The 14,210-nt window shown below is 43.4% G+C and overlaps 1 protein-coding gene across 1 annotated transcript; it reads left to right on the top strand.

The window, feature by feature from the left end:
- Nucleotides 1–5,587: 5,587 nt before the first annotated feature.
- LOC147087771 (putative G protein-coupled receptor 139) lies at nucleotides 5,588–13,555 on the top strand. The gene is made up of 2 exons (XM_085977772.1): nucleotides 5,588–5,633; nucleotides 11,049–13,555. Exons 1-2 carry the CDS (start codon nucleotides 5,588–5,590, stop codon nucleotides 11,951–11,953), a joined length of 951 nt encoding a protein of 316 aa, XP_085833898.1. The 3' UTR covers nucleotides 11,954–13,555.
- Nucleotides 13,556–14,210: the final 655 nt, after the last annotated feature.

Raw genomic sequence — 14,210 nt, 5'->3', positions numbered from 1 at the left:
TTTGGTTCTTTTTGGATTCGGAAAGTTTTATTTAAATTTAGATGAAGTTATGCAACGGTCTCTGACAATGTTTCTCTCCACCTTCTTATAAACCTACAACGGAGATAACCCTTTCCACTGACAGCTGTCTTTTTAATACACCGGGCATCTCATATTTCATTGCTGAATGTACATTTATATATTGGGCATTAATAAATATTAAATTCATTATTTAAATGGTTATTTCCCAACCTTGACAGAAGTAAATTATAAACTGATAAACTAACCCCTTGGGCTTGTAAGCCAAACCACATTGGTTCTCTGTTTCTCTTTTCTTATAAACAGGAGAATGCCGTTTCCTGGACCAGATGGAGGTTGATGACATCGCAAAAGATCCACCTGATTTAACAATTTGAGACCTTATCTGCATTAAACGGCACAGAATGGTAATGATCTCGAATATAGACCTTGCCTTTCAAAGACTCGGCCTTTACCAGTCAAACCATTTATTATCTTCTGCGTCAGAGTGCTCTGGAGGGGGCTTTTATGGAAGTTACCTTCAAAGTAATTGCAAACAATTCTGTCTCTAACGTAAAACCATTCATCCTGGGCATCACGTGTTTCTGGATTTGGAATTAATAAGAAAAATTGATATGTGTTTACCTGAAGTTTAACGGGACATTCACATTTATATTGAATGGAAAGAGTGGAATGCAGCCCAGTTGTTTCCTCTATATCAAGGAAGATTTTTTTTGAGCTAATAAAATTGAATATTGCAAAGATCTGTCAGTCAAACATAAATGCTCTTTGAAATTGGAATCATTTCCAAAAGATAAAATGGAACGAGGCATAACATATCAGGTAATTTGGAAAATAGAGGGTCCAACAATATGTTTGGTTAAGTAAAATGTAACCAAACGAAACAGTAAAACTTTGGACAAGGTTTGACCAATATCTCAATGATCTTATGATCATAATATATTGGATGGTACATTTCCTGGCAGGCTCATGAATCAGATGAAATGTTAATCACTGTGTAAAATTGAATGAGAGGAATTGGTTGAGGCTATATGTTAAAAAAAAGGAAAATGAATTTCTGAGGTGAATTGGAATAAGTCACCTGAATGCAATTCACCACAGATATCCAACAGATATTACTGCGAAATTCAGGGAACGTTAGGAATGTATAGTCAAGAATACTAAACTGACAGCTTTCTCTTGGAGATAGTTGACTCGTTGCTTCTGAAAAATAAGCAAACTGCATTTGATAACCTGGCCACTACAAGAGACATCTGGACCATACATGTCTACGACTTTCTCCTACTACTGTTCGGTATTTGAGAATTAAAACAACAATGACAGGTAAGTTTGTGATCACTAAAAGTGGTCTTTATTCACTTTACAATTTAAAAATAAAAGCTTACATAGAAGCACCATCGGCGATGCCTATGCCCGCAGTATATTAATTCACTCTGGCAATGAATGTGGCCATAGTTGAGTACATAAATGTACATCCATATTATGTGCATATATGCCCACACTTTAATAAATCCATACTTAGATGTACCCCCAGCAATATATCACCCTGGCTATATATATGTGCACACTTTATTCGAACGTTCATAAAATTATCCCTGCAATTTATATGCCCACAGTAACCATATATAAAATTACCCCCAACAATATATCCCCAGCAATATATCCACTGCATATCTGACTTTCATAAATAAATACATACACTCCTCCACGTGTGATCAGTCTGGAAATGGTTCTCATCAACTTGCCATTTCAACAGCCCCCTTTGGCCTCTAATGTTTTCGCTCCTGTTTTTTTCCTGTATAGAGCCCTCCGGCATAGGCTCCCTGGTATTTCTCCATCTGCCTGCCTCTGATAGGCCAGTTTCAATCCCAACCATCCCTGATTGGAGTTCTTTCTGCATGACATGTTCATATTCTTGTGATGTGTGTGTGGACGTGACTTCCTCTTCATCTGGTGTTTCTCTTTCCTGTCCATGTGTTCTTCCAAACAGAGGACATTATGCTGACCACCTGCATTTTGAATCCGTACAGACAAAGGATCCCATGCTGACATCTGCCATTTTTAATCCATCAGTTATCATCTCAAAATTCGCTCACAATTTCGATCTCCACTCCGTAGCAGCGGTTTTGTTACGTGTATTGCAGCTTACAAGGTGTAGATGAGCAAAGATCTCCAGACACCTCCGATCTTTTGATAAATTCACCTGAAAGCCCAGGAACGGTTTTAATCAGATTTTACATATCGCTTGATATTGCAAATGTGATTTCTTCTGTGGAAATCAACTAGAATGCGGAAACACGGTGAATTTGCACTGCAGAACTGATATCAGACATGCTCACTTATGGATATGAAATGGATAATGTAGCTCAGCATATTCAGATTTAATGAAAATCTTCAAGGCACAGTCATATACGCCGACGTCGAAGCAATACAGAACGATTAAAACACGTTGGTACCTGTAAGGGACTAAAATTAAAATTAAGCAGAATGATGTTAAAATTAGGATATCCTTACAGTTAGTTTCAAGGCACCCATAAACTTTTGAACAAAGAAACCTTGTAGGGAGGCTGAAAACAAAGATAAGGGAGGCCTAACCCTTGTCTCTATCTGGACAAGGGGCCTTGGTTGTATTGAAAGCAGCTACAAGCTGAAAATTGGAGACAAGGAGGCCATATCTTATAGCCTCCAAAATATGTATCTAAGTAAGATGTGACTTAAATGAGGTAGAATAGGACACAAAATATGTTGGGTTTGGACATCAAGCTCTATCTTGTAATCCCGATTCAGTGACAAACCGAGGAATAGCCTCTCAAAAACATATTTTCAATGTTATTGCAGAGAGAGTCATAAGCCGGACTCTCTAGGAAGATTGAGAGTCCCACAGAGACCAGGAAGATACCCCTGAATCCGGATGGATGGGACATACACTGACCCAAAGAGTAAATTGGTTACGGATGTTGAGGCATCATATAGAATTGGGAAGGGAAGTCATGCACTGTGATGATGGGGGTGGGACGAATGGAGTCATCATTCTGGCACTGACAAACTAACCATGTACCCAAAAATGACACACCATCTAAAGGAATGAACTGTCTAGTCCAGCAATAATAAACATATGTTAATAGTCTAGATGTAATGGAATCAGGAACAGCATTATGTTACGTTGCGCCGCATGAAATCATACCTATTGTGATAAATAGAAGCTTTGTGAAGATTTGTGAAGGGAGTTGTTCACAATTAAATAAAAAATGGTGGTAGAATTAGTGAAGGAATTGTGAGTTTAAATAGAAAAGAGGAACCATGTGCTGTGGAAGATAAGGAAGATAAGGAGAATCAGTTACAATCTCTAAGAAAGCGAGGGTTGACAGAATGACTAGTAATAGAAGCCACGACAGGGTTAGCAGGACTAAACAGAGAGACATAGATAGTTTCTGGGAAGGTGATGATGTAATGAAGCATTAGAAGACATTGTTGTCTACGGAAGAATTGATGCGAGAGCTTGGGAATTCAAGGGTAATACGAGCAACTAATGAGTCGAACTAATATCAGGACCTTTCTAGAAGTGGCATGTGCAGCCTGCATGTGACATTTGTGACAAATGTTTTACAGAAGGGAGTGGACGAAAGAGAGTCCAGTCGAATCATTTTGTGTATTCATGAACACCAACTGAGTAAAATGCTTCAAAGAAATCGCGGATATAGCAAATAATATGATGGTTCAGCTGGGAATAGCTTTATTAGTCGCTCGAAATAAAGTCCGGGACGAGGATATCACAGCAGTGGTACTAGTACTACCATTGTTAGCAAAGAATTAGAGGTAACCTTTGAAAGTGTACCAGCTAGAGTCTTCCGGAGTGATTGAAGGCTCTGGCATAGGACGATACATAAACAATATGAAGAATACCCATGGCATCTCATAAAGAACGGTGGAACTTAGACAGCAGTGGGCATATAATGCTCCACCCTAACAGGGACCACTGAGCGCACTTGACCCAGCAAAGGCTCTCGGCCCTGACAACATCGCGCCTGCCGTGCAGAATACTTGTGCTCCTTTACTAGCCGCACATCTTGCCAAGCTGTTCCAGTACAGCTACAACAATGGCATCTACCCGACAATTGGAAAACTGCCCAGGTATGTCCCTTACACTAAAAGCAGAACAAATCCCATCCAGCCAATTACCGCATCATCAATTTCCCCTGAATCATCAGCAAACTGACATGCTCAGTTTTGGGTTCTGCCAGGACCACCCGGCTCCAGACCTCAGTAGAGCCTTGTTCCGAACATGCACAAAAGAGTTGAAATACAGTGGTGAGGTGCCATCAAGGAACCCATTAAAGTTGAAGTCAATGCGAATCAGGTGGGAAACTTTCCACTGGCTGGAGTCATGCCTAGCATAAAGGAAGATGTTTGTGGTCGTTGGAAGCCAATCATCTCAGTCGTTGGACAGTGCTGCAGGAGCTCCACACGGCAGGGTTTTAGGTCCAACCATCTCCAGCTGCTTCATCAGTGTGCTTCCTTCCGTCAGAATTTCAGAATTGGGGACACACACTGATTTTTGGAAAGTGCTCAGTGCCATTCGCAACTCCTCAGATAATGAAGCAGTCCATGTCCGCATGCATCAAAACTTCGTAGCTTGGCTTGATAAGTGGCAAGTAACATTCACACCACATAAGTGCCAGGCAATGACTATCTCCAAGAAGTGATTATAAACAGCACCCTACATTTTCAATGGTATTACCATCGCCTAAGCCCTAGCGTTTTCATCCTGCAGGTTACCATTGTCTTGAAGCATTATTGGAGCAGCCTCATAAGTTTGAAGCCACAAGAGTATTTCAGATGCTGGGTATTCTGTGGCGAGCGTCTCACCTCCTGAATCACCAATGCCTTTCCATGATCTACAAGGCACAAGTAAGGAGTGTGATGAAATAGTTTTCACTTGCCTGGATGACTGCAACTAAAACAAAACTCAAGAAATTTGTCACCATCCAGGACAAAGCAGCTCGCTTGACCAGCACCCATCCACCACATTAAATATTCCCTCCCTCCACCACCGGCGTACAGTGGCTGCAGTGTGCACCATCTACAACATGAACCGCAGCAAATCGCCAAGGCTTCTTCGACAGCACTGCCCAAACCCGGGACCTCTACCACCAGGAAGGAGAAGTGCAGCATGTGCATGGGAACATCATCACCCACAAGTTCCCATCCAAGTTACGCACCACCCTGACAGGGAAGTATATCACCATTCCTTCATCATTGCTGGGTAAAATCTTGGAACTCCCTCCATAACAGCACAGTGGGAGTAAATTCACCACGCCGACTGCAGCTCACCACCAACTTCTCAAGAGTAATTAGGGATGGGCAATAAATGCTGGCCTTTCCAGCGAAGCCCACAGCCCATCAACGAATAAATCATGTGGCTGAACTTGGAATCGCTGCCCAGATAAGCTGAGCAATGAAAGTTGAATTCTCCACAGATCCCCAACTGGCTGGTGCACCAAAGCATTTGGATCGCATGCACCGAAATTGCAGCCAAAAGCAGCGGCCATCTAAGGTGAGCAGTAAGGCGATGAATCAGAAATCGCTGATGGAGTTTCGAAACCCGCCGACTGCAGGTGAGTTTGTCTGTTCCGAAAAAGTTCGATTTTTGCACCATTCCAATTGTTCCAATTTGGTTTCTGTTCCGAGACACTTGCCAAACGGCTGCATTCATGTGATGTCCCTGGCAAGCACTTCACTGCAATATGAGAGCAGGGCATCACGAAATAGCTCGGCCATAGCAAATACCTTAAATTTCTTAGAACCTCACAAACTGGTCCTGCAACATAGTGGGTCTGATTGTAATGGAGGAAAACAATTTTAGGGCAATGAATGGGCAATGTGGAGAATTAAACACAAAACCTCGAATAAATAGGAAATGGAGACAAGACACTGCACAAAAGAAGTCACTTCACTCAAGCCAACAATATTGACAGTCTGTGGTTTCGTATTAGAGAATATAAAATCATACCAGTCGGGATATTGACAATAAGGGCCGAGTTCTAATCAGGAAAGAAGCAGATATTGATATGGTTCAGAGTCTTTAATAGACACAGCTGCACAAGTAACTTGAATTACAAGGAACATCGATAAGTTGATTTGGACTATTGATCAAAAGTGGAATGTGGCTGGGGCTAAGATGAGGCCTTTAGTCTTGCCAATGTTTGATTGGAGAAAATTGTGGCTCATCCAAATAGAATGTGGAACAAGTAGTCTGACAACACAGGTAGCGGGCTCTAGAGAGTGAATGGAGTGTTAAAACTTGTACTGACAACTTACATATAAAAGCAGATCCCATATATATGGGAGAAGCATGTAGAGGAGGAACAAGAGACGGGGACGATAGATACCTGGGTGGCATCATAGGGAACGGTGCTGTGGGCCGGAGATGATTGTGAGAGAAACCATTGCTGGAGATATGGTATCTTATATGGGATGTTGGGCTTCATAAATAGGGGCATTGAGTACAATAGTAGAGAGGTTATGCTGAAACTTTATAAATTGATAGTTAGGCCACAACTTGAGTATTGCATCCAGTCCTGGTCACCACACTTAGGAAGGATGTGAAGGGACCTGAGCGGGCGCTGAGGAGATATACCAAAATGGTTCCGGCGATGGGGCATCTTAGCTACAAGGACAGGTTGTAGCAGTTGGATTTGTTTTCATTTGTGCAAAGGAGGTGGAGGGGTGATTTGATAGAAGTGTACAATAACATGACGGGTTTGGATAGGCTAGTCTGGCATAGGCTGTTCCCAGTAGTTAATGGTACAGGGACTAGGGGACACAGACTTAAGGTTTTGGGCAAGAGTTACAGCGGGGATGTGAGGAAAAACCTTTTTTCGCAGCAAGTGTTGAGGTCCTGGAACTCGCTGCCGACAGAAGTGATGGAAGCGGAGATACTCAATATTTTCAAGGGGAGACTGCATCGGCATTTGAGAGAAATAAAGTACCAGGGCTACGGGGATAGAGCGGGGGAATGGGATTGACTCGATTGCTGTGCAGAGGGCCGGTATGGGCTCGATGGTCTAAAGGACCCCCTTCTGTGTCGTTACATCTCTCTATTCCCTGTTTCCGATCAGATAGATAATCATGGAAACCAGCAAGTCAAGCCCTACCAAAGAGAGGCCAGTGTCCGAGGAATGAAAAGGAGACAGATTGGAGGAGAGGACGGAGAGTCTGGAGCTGATAAACTCCTGATTGATGGTTTTAATGCCGATGGGCTGAGGCAGGGGCAGAGGCCAGCGTTATTATGGGGGCGGAATTAGGTGTCTCTTGTGATTGAGAGGATACGAGCTCGGTAGCATAGCACAGGACAAATAGGGGTCAGAGGTTACATATTCAGCCTGAGACAACAGCCAGGAGGGGGAATGGAATCGTTGAAAAGGGTTAGCAGATTGTGGTGGGGCCAATAGTGGAGGGTCGGTCTTCACCGTGTAGGAGCAAATCGCAGCTCATGCAAAACAGACTGTTGCAGTCTGATAACACAGGGGTAGTGGAGTGTAGACAGAGATGGTGGAGAGCTGGAGCTGGGCCTTGTCAGCAGACATGTGGACGCTGACCCCATGTCTGTAGCTTATGTCACAACAGGCAGCATGTAGATGAGGAAGAGGCGGGGCAAGAATGGAAAGTTCAGAGACTCGAGAGTTAACGCTGCTGGTATGGAAAGTTAAGACGTTGCTGGAGATGCTCTGGCTATGGTCAGTTTGGTAAGACTGGAACCGAGAGAGGCAGTCCCACCAAAAGAAGCCAGAGGCAGAGGTATCCAAGACCACGGGTGGGTTAACTGCAGGGTAGGATGAGAGGGTGGAATTGGCGAGGGGTGAGGCCATGGAGGATTTAAACTCCAAGATCAGAATTTTAAATGTAAACCTTCGAGGTGGGGTTTCTGGGAGACACTGGAGCTCAGTGAGACCGAGAGCAATGGGCGAGTGGGACTTGGGCAGTGCTGGACACTGACAGCAGAATTTAGGACTGGTTGGCATTGATAAAAGGTACAGGTTGGATGGCTGGCCAGGAGAGAATTGGAGGAATGTAGTCAGGAGGTGGCACTGTTCTAACTTTATGGGATCTGTTAACCCATGTAGAATAAATGGTAAACATCTGCAGTAAAATAGCGGAGATAGGAATTTCAATGAGGCACGTTCACTTTCCGTCCCCTAATATCACGCAGAGTAATTTCTAGGCTTCAATAGTGAACATCATCTTTAACTGTCCTTGTGCTAGGGACTGATACATCAAACTATTAATTGTGAATCTACAGGGACAGCTTGAAAGGGGCCTGCTTGTGTATCTGGATTCTTTATACACTGCGGAGAAATAAATAACATTTATAAATGAATCAGTAGGAGTGAACATGCTCAATACAATTACATGATAACTGTAAATGGAGCCGCCCCTTTTGTTGGGTCAGTCCTGAATGAGCACAGCTTTCAGCCTCATTCCCCAGCGAGGTCTGATGAGGATAATGCCCTTGACTTTGAGTTGTTTGTGATTCATCCACCACATTATTTGCTTCAGACTCATAGGTCTTGATGTAATGTATTTGTTCATGTGTCTGTAACTAATAGCAATGATCAGGGGTATAAAAGTGTCAGTGGAGACTTATCTCCTGTATAAATCAGGGCCCATTGCATAGTATCAGCTCAGAGTGCCTGCCGGAACTGTGGGTTCCACTCCCACAAAAGTCACCCCTTCTCACAGAAATGGGATATCCAGTAGTCTATCAGATAGAAGACATTTACTATCCTGTTATTGCAGCTGTTGGAGTTTCTGGTGAGCCGTTATCCTAGCTCGTTATGGTTAAATCTGTGGCAACTGTGCTGCTGGACTTGGCCATTGATTTCTAGAAGCATGTGTTACACGAGCACCTGTTCTGCTCCATCAGTTGAATGAGGGATTGTACAATTTTTCTGAAGTCTTGTAATAGCTGCGTTATATCCATAATGATATTTGTTTACCCAGCCCTGGTAGTGTTCCAGGTTTATTTTCTGCACTGCCTGTATTGGAGACAGAGCTAAAAGCAGGAATCAGACCATCAGAAGTAGTTCACAGTTTCACGATGTGGAAATAATCTGTCCTGAAATATTTTTTTCATGAATGTGTTTCCAGTGATTGATAATGAGGCAGCTCACGGTCTCAGTGTTCCAAGGAGGCGGTGTAATGTCCTCCCCACAATTACATGGTTCTGTTTAACTGGGATTTCAATGTATGTAATGTCTTTCACTGTTGTGTAATATTATTTTGCAGTGTCTGTATCTGACGCCGTTTCAGAGGTCTGGCGACTGAACTGAGGTTGCTCCTCACTCTTTAACATCTCCTTCGCTGCTTCATTGTAAAATTTAATGTTTTGGGGTTATGCTGTGTCAGTTTGCAATGTATCTGTTGGAAGCAGGAGCACTTCTATTGATCATGGAGATTATAAGGAGCAGTGGTGGTGTTGGCGTTTTGTTAATTCAACAATCGCGCCATCTAACGTTGTACTTTATAATTACAGGAGAAGGGGCATCAATTATTGCCGGGTCTATCTGGAAGAGACATTATGTTCTGTTTATTGCAGGCATTACAGATGAGGTGAAGGCGAACAAGTGGAGACTTCGGTGATCTGCAGAAATATTAAATTATTCACGGAGTCTACAACATTGAACAAACTGACTCAGAGAATAAGATCATTGAACATGGGAATGTTGAACAGAATTCAGGCGCAAGATGTAGGATTAATTCGGATTTGAAAAGGGGCATTGAGAGAGACAGCAGAGATATTGCAGGGAGATAGAGTGGAGCAATCAACAAACAGACTTAGAAGGAAAACGCCGGGTAGAATGAAGGGAGAGAGACAGCGACAGCAGTGTGAATAATTAATCGGAATGAACAGCTGAAACTTATTCTGGAAACACACAGCAGTTCAGGCAGCAACGTAGAGAGAGATGCAGAGTTAACATTTCAGGTCGATAACAGGTCATCAGAACTGACTGTTTCCAGCATTTCTGTTGCTGTTTCAGATTTCCCGCATTCGTACTATTTTGCTATTGTCCTCAAGCTTATTAACTGTATAAATGAAAATATAATTGATTGGTATTGAAAAATAGAATCAGGCATTTGTTGATCGTCATGAGGATACTCCATTTTAAAAACTCGGCTTGATCATAATTAACTAAAAGCGAGGCTGGTTAAATTATTACATTTTTAGTGTCATTTTAATTGAATATGCTAAGTAAATTTATAGAACACATTATGTCTCCAACGAGTTAGTATGTGACATCATTAATCACATATATTAATGGGAGAATGTATGAATTGAGTTGTGTTACTTCGATCTATGTATTAGATTTCCTCTAACACTCTGCTGCACTCTCCCTGCGAATCACATCCTCTCCTTCCCTGGCAGTGAATCTTCTGTCTCCTCTTCCATTGTTTCAGATTATCCGCTTTCCAAAACCTTCAGCCCCTGACTCCCCTCCAACTCCCACATGTCCTTTTCCTTGTCTCCCTCCCACTCTCACTCACTGGCTCGCCCTCCAGCTGCCTCTTTCAATCCGATCCGAAGCCTCAATCTCAGCAGCTCTCGGCCTTTACCGTAATGTGCCAGCCCCTGTCAGCTCTGTTAATCAAGAGCAACAGATCAGCAGCACCTCCCTCTATCCCCGCACCTTCCAGGCTTTCAGTCAGGAGCCCAAAAACCGGATTTAACACTTTGGATTCCGGATGTGTAAAATCCCTTCTCCCTTCCCCACCAGCACTCTACCCTTGCCTCGACCCTTCCAGTGGATCCGGCGCTCACTTTATTCACTTTCTGCATCGATTTCCCAATGTATTATCGATAATCATGTTTAAAAACATTTCACTGCCCGAAAGCGCTGCCCAGGTCAATGAACCGGTATCCACCGCTCGATGCAGCAACAAAGCTGGAATGTTCACCCAGAGCCCGTCAAACTGCTGCTTTGGCTCCAGGTCTGATCAGTAACTTATCCGCTTCCCTTTTCTCTCTCTTACAGTTAACCTGGTGGCGATTGTGATCCTGTCCCGAGGAAAGTGCGGTCTCACCAAATGCATCACTCGCTACCTGGTGGGAATGGCCGTGGCCGATCTCCTGGTCGTCATCTCTGATCCCATATTGAGTTGGATTGGTCAGATCTATTTCCCAGATATATTCCTGCACATTACTTCCGTGTGTAGTCTCATTTACCTCCTGATTTCTGCGTCCACGGTGGTTTCTGTGTGGCTCACAGTCGCTTTCACCTTTGATCGATTTGTGGCCATTTGTTGTGAGCAGCTGAAAACAAAATATTGCACCGAGAAAACGGCGGCTGTGGTTATCGGAACAGTGAGTGTGCTGGGCTGTTTAGAGTCTGTCCCCTGGTACTTTGCATATGAACCTAAGCATATAATTGATGATGTTCCCTGGGGTTGTAACCCTAAACTGAGCTTCTTTACTTCCCCATTATGGGGAGTCTATGAGTTGTTTCACCTGATTTTAACCCCTTGTGTCCCGTTCTTTCTGATTTTGCTGCTCAATGCTCTGACGGTCAGACGTATTTTAGCGGCCAGCAGAGTCCGCAGGCGACTGCGGGGCCGCAGCGATGGAGAGAATCACAAGGACCCAGAGATGGAGAATCGAAGGAAATCCATCGTTTTACTCTTCAGTTTATCTGGCAGTTTTATATTGTTATGGGTGGTCCTTGTCTTCTATAAACTTTATGCGCGAATTGCAGATATTCGGCTTTATTACTCCACCACTGACCCTCATTATATCACAGAACACACAGCAACAATGCTGCAGCTTCTGAGTTCCTGCACCAACACGTGTATTTACGCTGTGACCCAGACTAAATTCAGAGAGGAGCTGAGGAATGCAGTGAAATACCCACTCAATCTAATTATTAAATTAGTTAAGTCATAGCTGAAGGCTTTCAAGCACTAGAACACAATCCCATTTCATCCCCCATTTACCCCATTTCACACTGGGCAGAAATATAATTTTACATTAGCAGCAGAGAGCCCAGACATTATCTTAAATGTGATATTACATTGTATTGATGATCTGACATATTGAGGCGACAATAGGTCAGGTGACCTGCAGACGTCACCTGAATTGTTGCTCTAAAAGGCGGCACTAAAGAGCTCAGCGGGACTTCTGGTAAATGGCCCGCCCTGCACCGGCAGCACAATGGGCAAACCCACCAATCACAGTCGCTGCTGTGGGCGTGCTCAGATTGGGAGCACTCCACATAAACGGAGAGACAGAAAGACATAGATAGATAGAGCGATAGATAGAGGACGGCAAATACAGTGAGAGGGAGAGAGTTACTTAGAGAGATGAACATACAGATAGAGGCAGGAAGCAACTGGAAATGAGAGATAGTGAGATTCGCAAGCAGAGAGAGAAACAGAGATCAGGACTATGAAGCGAAGAGAGAGGCAGAAAGGAAATTTAGAGAAACAGAAAGTGAAAGTGATTACAGAGCGTAGAGTGGCAGAGAAAACAAGTTAAAGAAAGAGGCCAATCGAACTATGTAAAGAAGAAAAGAGTATGAGCTGCTGATGGTGAAATGGATAGAGAGAGAAAAGAGAGAAAACGAAATATACCAAAGGAGGGAGAGAGTGAGAAATTAATGGGTAGAAAGACTGAGAAGGCAGAGAGAGAAACCGGTAAAAGATGAGCTGGAGAAAAATAGAAAGAGAAAAATAGAATTAGAAAAAAATACAAGTGGGAACACCATCAACAGGAAAGGCACATGTGTATATTAAAGAACAAAAAACGTATAACACAGATTAAGAGAAAGAGGGAATTTGTGAGAAAGAGAAAGTTGAGTTAAATTTTTAGACACATGGAGAAATAAACTGAGAGGCAGAGGGAAAGTTATACAGGAATCAAACAGACACGCAGGGGAAATTACAAAGAGAGATATTTTAAACAAATATGTTGTTTCTGCCTTCACAGTAGAAGACACAAAAACACAAAGGAAATTGTGGGGAACAAAGGGTCTAACGAGGGTGAGGTATTTAAAGTAATTAATATTAGTAAATGAAAGGTAATAGAGAAATTAATGGGACTAAAAGATGACAAATCTTCTGGACCTGGAGGCTTATATCCTTGGGTTTAAAAATGGGAGGCTGCAGAGTTAGTTGATGCATTGGTTTTGATGTTCCAGAAATCCCTAGGTTCTAGAAAGATGCTCGAGGATTGGAAGGTAGCAAATGTAACCAAACTGTAACAAAAGGAGAGACGGAAAACAAGGATCTTAAGGCCAGTTAGCCTGACATCAATAATAGGGAAATTGCTAGAATCTGGTATTAAGGACGCTTTAACAGGGCACTTGGAAAATTAAAATGTGATAAGGCAGCTTCCACACGGTTTTATGAAAGGGAAATCTCGTTTGACAAAACTATCAGGGCTAGAAATTCAGAGAAACTGGAAGAATGGAATAGAGTCCTTACAGGAGGCGGGGTGGGAGGAAGTGTAGTCCAAGTAGCTTTGGGAGTCAGTGGGCTTGTAGTGATTTCCGCTGCCTCCAAAAAGATCCCACCTCCAAACGCATCTTCCCCTCCCCTCCCCCTTAAGCATTCCATAGGGAACGCTCCCTCCGAGACACCCTGCTCCACTCCACTATCACACCAAACAGCCCTTCCCCTTCGCCTGGCACCTTCCCGTGCAAGCGCAGGAGATGTAACACCAGCCCCTATACCTCCCCCCTTCCCACTGTCCAGGGCCCCAAACACCCCTTTCAGGTGAAACAGCGATTTACTTGTACTTCTTGCAGTCTAGTATACTGTATTCGCGGCTCACGATGTGGTCTCCTCTACATTGGGGAGACCAAACCCATATTGGGTGACTGCTTTGCGGAACACCTCCGTTCAGTCTGTAAGGGTGACCCTGAGCTTCCGGTCGCCTGTCATTTTAATTCACCGCTCCATTCCCACTCGGACCTCACCGTCCTTGGCCTCTTGTATTGTTCCACGGAAGCTCAATGTAAACTCGAGGAAGAGCTCCTCATCTTCCGATTAGGCACTTGGCAGCCTTCCGGACTCAATATCGAGTTCAACAATTTCAGGTCATTACCTCGGCCCCTATTACTTTTTTACTTAAATTTTTTTCCACCCCTTTGTTTTGGGTCATCCTTTCCTCCCCCCCCTTTCCTTTTGTTTCCCTCAACCAC

This window comes from Somniosus microcephalus, unplaced genomic scaffold (assembly GCF_052327205.1).
Source record: "Somniosus microcephalus isolate GS21.2 unplaced genomic scaffold, FLI_Smic_1.0 unresolved_chr5, whole genome shotgun sequence".
Lineage (NCBI taxonomy): Eukaryota > Metazoa > Chordata > Chondrichthyes > Squaliformes > Somniosidae > Somniosus > Somniosus microcephalus.
The sequence above is the reverse complement of the archived record's forward strand: the minus strand, read 5'-3'. Positions and strand labels throughout refer to the sequence as shown.